This window comes from Cardiocondyla obscurior, linkage group LG01 (assembly GCF_019399895.1).
Source record: "Cardiocondyla obscurior isolate alpha-2009 linkage group LG01, Cobs3.1, whole genome shotgun sequence".
NCBI lineage: Eukaryota > Metazoa > Arthropoda > Insecta > Hymenoptera > Formicidae > Cardiocondyla > Cardiocondyla obscurior.
In genome coordinates, this window is record NC_091864.1 from 10,905,337 (window position 1) to 10,912,926 (window position 7,590).

A 7,590-nucleotide genomic window follows, 5' to 3' on the forward strand; every position below is an offset into this window, starting at 1 on the left:
AGATTTCGAATTCTCAATCTAATATTTTAGGATACTCCAGTTTACCACGTAGCTGTCATAGCGCAGGCTTGGATGGCACCGGGATGTTGGAGGGCGGCGCGGGAGTTCCTCTCAGCTCGCCCTACTGCCCAGACAATACCTTGCCACTTCTGGAGACTGTATCCGAGGACCAAGAGATTCTCGCCAGGAGAAACAACGGTTAGTTAACACCTTGACAGCATCCTCTTCTCTTTTTCCCTGATCTCGTTCAGCATCCCGGCCCGATTGAGTCCATCGCCGCGATGCATGCGTACACGATAACGAAAGCGACGATATTTTAACCTATCGAAGGCTTTTGTTTAAACCTATTAACGCTCAAGTTTCGTGAAGAAGAAGCATAGCTTTACTCAGATATCAACGATCGTAATTGGTTATTGAGGTACTTTAATAAGATAACATTTAATGTCTTTGATGGAAACTAGTGCATGACGATGCGTTTAATGCGAAATAACATGGAATGCTTTTCTTAGAAAGAGAGGAGTGATCTTTCTCGGTTTATTAATCCGACATTCAATTTTTTTACATATGAAAAAAGCGAAAAACAAATTTGTAAAAATTTGAAATTTAAAATATTTCCTATTATTATTATTATCATTATTTTTAAAATAAAGGAGTAAACTCTAATAAATATATAAAAATTGAAGTAAGTCTAGTTTGTCGGTCGCTCATATTTCTCGCTGAATCTCGAAGGGTGAACGTCGGTAACGTTTGTTGCGTCGGCAAGGCATGACCGAGAAAAGGCCCTTTTTTAACGGAACCGCCACTGCCGCCGTCGCCGCCGCCGCTTCCTTGGCTTTTTAGAACCTCCGGTTGATTTGTTTTCTCCTTTTCTTTCTGTTCTTTTAGCCGTAGACGAAAATGATACGCATGCGAGTGCCACCCACACGTCTACTACTACCATCACTACCACCACTACCACCATCACTACCTCCAACACCACCACCACAAACCGTGCGAAAGCCAAATTGAAATTTCCCAAGAGCACGCTGAACCGACCGCAACCGTTGTACAGTCAGAAAATAGTGATAGACTCGGAGGAGCTGGCGGGCCACGACGTCAGGCACGTCGTGCGACAGCGCATTAACGCCCTGATTAACGAACGATGCCCGACGGTGGTGCGGTCGACCGCCCTGATAATCAAGAGCTCGAAGGAGCCGACGAAGAGTGCAAACGGACGTATCCCTGCGAAAACCACGCGTGATTCCGTCGGTGAAACGCGGGTAGAGGTAAGCGAGATTGACGGCCAGGTAGGCCGCGACTCGACCACCACGAAGACCGCCAACGGTTGCGCGAATCTGGGCCCGGGGCTGTCGAATGGATTCGATCGCTCGGGACAACGAGATGCAGCAGGTAAGCCCGAGGACTCTACAACGACGAGAAACGTCGAGGACTTTTCGTTTCCGTCCTCTCTTCTCCTAAACTCTACCATTCGTCGTCCCCTGTGTCTCTCCCCTTATGTCAGTCGCATTACCCCTGCCCTCTCCCACATCCCCTGCGTGTACGTTGTCGTTGGAGTTGGACTCTGCTTTGTTACCTCGCCTCCTTCCTGTGTGTTACGCTTCGACTGCGGTTTGCATGGGCTTGCGCCTGTTAACGTTTACAAACCGACACAGCTGACACGTCGGCCCCCGGTGAATTCGCGAGATGTCTTGTACCAAGATACCTTGACTGTTGTGTTTGTCAATTGATTATTAAATAGGGCAGCTTCACGAGAGTCCAGAATATTTGCTAGTCATAAAGATTCTCATCGTATAACCAAGCTCGGAGTACGATGGCCGAAGCGATGAAATAAAGATCGCAGTTACAAGAGTTCACAGTTAATTGCGAAAGTGCAGGCGTAAGTACACTGAAAAGCAGTTATGGCATTTGCTGCGACGAGCGGCGACGGCGGCTAGCGTACGTGATTTCTCCCTCTCTTGGTCGCAAAGTACGGAAGTAGTAGTAGTAGTTCCTCCTCAGTTTTCGGTGACCGGTGCTCCATGGGACATCTACGCGCGCGTTTTGTGAGATTCGATGTATACCACGCCAAAGATCACGTACGCTAGCCATCGTCGCAGCACCACGAATGCCATTCCTGACGGTGAGTGTACGTACGTGAATTAACGTGAGACAGGTATCTGTTGATCTCATCTAACGAATTAATGTACGAAATAAATAACCTACGTTGATCAAAGTTTTATTCTAATGAGCCACCGTTGTACATTTTTTTATTTTTTTTATTTTTTTTTTATTTTAATTTGTGTGAAATTAACGAAAATTTTGGTGGCTGTTTTTTTTTTTTTTTAATAAATATAAAATATATAAACCGCTTGAAAGAATTATCTCAAATAACGCTATAAAAACCTTGCTAGTCGTACAAATATGCTTCTCAAACTTCGGTGTGCGAGGTCGCCAGAGAGCCTCTGCACCTGTAACGTTTCCGTCTTTTACGTGTCTTGTCAAAACAATCATTCAATGGCATCGATCGCGTAATTTCTGTTTCAGTCGGCCAGCACGAAGGCGAGGTGAACGATTACTACTTCAGGGACTCCTTCGATCACTCCTCGTCTGAGAGCCAGCTGCTGGATGCCTCCGGCAAGCCGCACAGCCGTTCGGTTACGCCGGTGCCGAAGATGCAGAAGCTGCAGAATTCCAAGCTCAGCTTGCAGCAACAACAGCAGCAGCATCGTCATCAGGGTGCTCGGCGTGCGGCGGCCGGCAAGCTCAGACACAGGAGTCTGCACATAATCAGGATCTTTATACCGGCGTTTATGCTGACGATCACGGTACTGTTCATCGTGACGATACTGGTGTTTGAAACGGACACGACGCTGTTCAACAGCCTGCGTAAGACGCCGGAAATGGTGGCTTTAAAAAGCCAATATTACATTCCAATCAAGGAGTTCCTGCGGACCAAGCTCGGCCTATTCTGATGTGACAAGACCGGGCCGAGATCGTCCTACGTCGTCGCGTAGCTCGCTCTCCCTTCAGTGCCAAGTTGCTAGGACGGACTCGTGACATGACTGAAAGAATTTACGGCCGGCAAATCGCGGAGAAAAGAACGTGCGCCTCTTAGTCTCTTTCACTTGTTTCTTTATCGCCGTTGCGCGTCGTCGCATCGCCACTTGGTCTCACGAGCGTGAGTGTTTCAGACCAAGAAGACCGAGTGCTACCGGAAGTAGAAGAAAGAAAGACCGGAGGGAAAAAGAGAGATGAAAAGCGTCGCGTTGAAGAGATTAGTCAAGATCAGAATTTCACGCGAATTTATGCGCAAGGAACACGTTCTAATTCGACCGACAGGAAATCAGAATTCTGTATAAAATTGTACAAAGATTGTATTTAATCGGGATGTGAGCAGGATGTATGTATGAAATTGTGTTTATACGTTTTATTCCATCCGTTATGTTCACCAATTATGGTTATTACGATATTTATCTTAATTTATTTCGCGTTATTTATTTTGCAAGTAGACGTATTAAATTCCGTTCCGATTTTTTAATGAAGTAATAATCTTTGGTGAAATTATCTATCGTGATATGATAAATCATGCTATTGAATGAACAATGTTAATAATTAATTTATAAATTATAAATATAATAAATTCTAAGATTTTTATGCAAAATTGCAACAATAACAAAAATCTTTGAAAACAAATTACTTAGCTATATCTTTAAAAAGCTGTCTTTAAAAATCTTTAACTACATCAAAATTTGATAGCATCGTTATATCATGATATTTTATATCTTTATTCGAAAAATGTAACAAATTACAAAGTTTGGCTATGAAAAAAAACTCGATCTTGTTCGACGCAGGTAGTATCTGCACGCAGACGGATGTTAAGTATACAAACACAGTGGGTTGCTGGTTATCGAATGGCCTATCGTGTTACCATGAAAAGAATGAGGACATGAGTGCTCTTTCACCGGACTTTTATGAAACTTTTCCCTGTGTGTCGCGGATAGCACGAAGAGACGCCCGAAAATAGCAACATTCACAAGTCAGTATAATACACAAAGCAAAAATATTTTGACATTGTGAAGAGACGAAAGAAAGAGCATGCATATATGCATATATGCATCTACACATTCATACACATACACATGAACACGCAAAAGCGAATATGTAATATATTATATACATATATAAATATATACATATAAACAAGTCACTGGCGAGGCGACGCTACTTAAGTATAGAGATTTTAGATTATTTTAAATCGTCAACGAAAAGCAATTGTTTCGTAGATAACTGTAGATTATATACGTGCAGCTCTAGTATGAAAATGGTGGAGGATATTGCGTGGCAGTGTTAAATTAACGAGGTTTTCCGCTGACTTCGACCCGCTGACATTTTCTTTGTATTCTTACTCGGATGTGCACGGACATAGGTGCGCTTGATGTGCGTAATCACTGTCTTATCATCCTATTCTATCGTGAGGAGTATCTACATTCTTCGTTGCAATGTGTAAATTCTTAATAGATCTTATGAAACGTCTCTCTTATAAAAGTGAATCAGGACCTGCTTGTTTGATAAAATTGTAAGAAATTTTAGGAAGATATGCTTGTAATTAAAATGAAACAATTGCATAGTGCATACGCGCTTATTCGCTTAATTTCTAATTTTACAAGTAGAAAAACTTTTGTATCAAAGTTTAAACAAATCTTATTTTGAAACTCTTATTAATTTTTTTTCGAATTTGTAGAATGCGGTTTTTTGACTTTAATGTATTAAATTATACGTATATTAAAGTATAGCTTACATGCTTATTTCAACACTTTTGCTTACACAAGCAGGTACTGATTCATCTTACACCTTAGACTGAATGTCCGCTTCAGCGTTTTATTATCGAAAGCGGCAAACTTTTATCGTCGATAGGAAAAATTTTTCAAGAGGATACTTGATGATTCTCTCGACTCTCCGTTAATCATAAAGTTCTACAGTTGACACTTGTTCTGGAGAAGACGGGCTTTTAACTTTTGAGCGGACACGCAGCCTCACTGTCAGCCATTTTTCCTAAAAGTGCCTACGCTGTCTTACACCCTTTCATGTCGTTCAATTCTCTCGGAATCCGCCCTAAGCTGAACGAAAATGGGGCGCGAGGAAAAAGAAATTAAGTGAATTATGAATGAATTTCGTGACGATCTTTGCGTCGAAATTACTGGCGGCACTCTCTTGTCCGCGAAACCTGTCCTATCTCTTCGACACAGATTTATGAAATTTTCGAAATCGGTGGAAGATAAATTTGTCAGATCTGAGATGACTTTTAACGCGGATTAAGATGAAAGTATTGCCGAAAGTACAGACGGCTCTAGAAGAATAGAGTGGTAACTGTGCGAGACGCGACATGTCATCGGTGTTAATAAAGCAACGGGGACTCGCGAGATTTCGGTCTGTCCCAGGTGGGCGATAAACGAAACCTCCTTCCTAGTCTATTATTAGCCTTGTCGTTTCAGACTAGCCAATATGTAGAACCTCACAAACTTTCGTGGCTTACTAATAAGCCAGCTGGGATAGGATTAGTTTCAGTTAAAATGTAATTCACTTAAACCGGATAGCGTAGACGAAGATTAATTCACACGCAAAAAGGTCACGTTTCATGTGACAGCCAAACGCTTTTCGTTGGGACAGGGGACTGCCGCAAGCGTCAAACTAATTGTATAAATAAACGGATGTCAATTGCAATGTAATGTAATTCTAGTTATTAATTAAGGATACACAATTGATGTAAAAAAAGGAGAGAAACTCAAACAGAAACGACGAAGTCGATTAAAACGTGAAAAGTTGATATGCTATTTCTTAATTCAAATCTGATTCTAACACGAGGAATCTCGAATACTGAATAATTCTACTGCGCGAGCAAAAATACTCTACAAGAGTAATCTTAGAGAGTGAAATTATTCGATACGCATTAAATAAGAACAAGAATTTCTTGTCACGTTCAATTTGTTATACTCTCCGAGGATTGCTCTCTTATCAATAAAATTCATGTAACACAGAATTTAGAACTATATCGTACTCAAGAATTTGCACGTGAGGAAATTTCTGTTTCAAATGCTCTCCGATAATAGGATTGCGATTTCTACTTGTAATAATCGCGAGTCTTGATTAATAGAAATCTTACTTGGAGAGTAAAACTTTTAAGGAGACACTCGGTCTAAAGTTCGAAAAGAACAGAGTAGATAACTGTTTGACATAAGGAATGGAACAAAGTAACATTGAAAGTTGAAGATCGTTGGGCGCAGTTCCTGCGCGATTCATTTTTCAGACCTTCCTCGGTAAAATTAAGTTATTATAAATAGTCGACATGCAGCTGTATACATATATATCATATATGAAGAAGGAATGTTCACGATAATGTCAAAATTATTAAATGCTAGCTTTTTGATTTTACGCAGTAATTAAAAAAGCAGGCAATATAACAAAACGTATCTAAAAGATAGAGACAACATTTGTTTTCAATAATTTAGATTTAGGCGATACAATTATTGGCGACGAAATTGGTATCGAGCATTAGAACAATAAGAACCGCTACTTAACTCTCTTTAATTTTGGAGATTTGAGGAGTAAAGATTTAATTCATATCGAAATAACTAATAGATCGCAGTTTTTCATGTTAAATTGTTAGCAGGTTCGAGATTTCTTTGAGAACGTGTAATCGTGTTACACATACATACGTATATGTGGGTGTGATACTTTGAAAATACCATACGATGTAGTTGTGCAGACATGAAAAATTTGAAATTTTTTTCTTTGCCATGTTATCGATTTTTCTATCATCAGTTGACATTATATTGCATATTTTATTTTTATTGTAAAATCTCAACGAGCATAAAACTGCAAACGACAGTAGTTTTTAATCGGGGTTACGTAATAAAAAAGTTCATTTACTTGTTTATTAAAATTATCACACCTTTCTAGCACGCAATCAGTCATCGTACTCGATGATAAAAACACGGCTGTACGTCAATTGTTATTGTATAATAATTACTTGACAACGCTGCCGAAATGCGCGGATTTTTATGTAAATGTACGTTTAACCTACTGCATTACTTTTAATAGTCAAGTTGAGGTTCTTGGGATTAATTCGTTAGATATTTATTCGATAAGTGATGGGATAAGTATTTTATTTGCTGTAGCTGCTATGTGAATTTTAGCCGAATCTTTGTACGGACGCGACTGCAAGAATAATTTAACAGAGGGCTAAATACTACGTTGTGTACAAATGTGACAAAGGTGGATGCGATGTTAATTAAAAACGGCCGACGCGACGATGTGAAGTGGAGCTCTGCGCTAATCAAAACGAAATAACGATGATAATCTTTCTACAATCTCCATTCGTATGTACACTTTTTGTACGCTTGCAAATTGTAGCGAACAGTTGTAGTCGTATGAGGGGGTGTGTTTTTTTTCCTGGTCTGTTAGTCCTTGAAATTTTGTATCGCATGCATGAATAAACGAGAAATTTCATTGCAAATCCTCTCAGTACGTAATGCATAATAAGATACCATCCAAAGTTTTGCAGCTTTTCTTCAGCAGATAAAAAACAAGTTCTTGCGTCTAAACTCTCGGTTT

General features: G+C 40.1%; 1 protein-coding gene across 2 annotated transcripts in view; it reads left to right on the forward strand.

Moving 5' to 3' along the window:
- Frmd5 (FERM domain containing) overlaps window positions 1-7,492 on the forward strand; it is a 29,707-nt gene extending 22,215 nt beyond the window's left edge. For both annotated transcript variants that reach the window (XM_070659636.1, XM_070659644.1), the window contains 3 exons: window positions 31-198; window positions 886-1,389; window positions 2,524-7,492. In XM_070659636.1, coding sequence (XP_070515737.1) covers window positions 31-198; window positions 886-1,389; window positions 2,524-2,951 — 1,100 coding nt within the window. In that variant the 3' untranslated portion in view covers window positions 2,952-7,492. The remainder of the gene's footprint in view (window positions 1-30; window positions 199-885; window positions 1,390-2,523) is intronic.
- The last annotated feature ends 98 nt before the right edge of the window (window positions 7,493-7,590 follow it).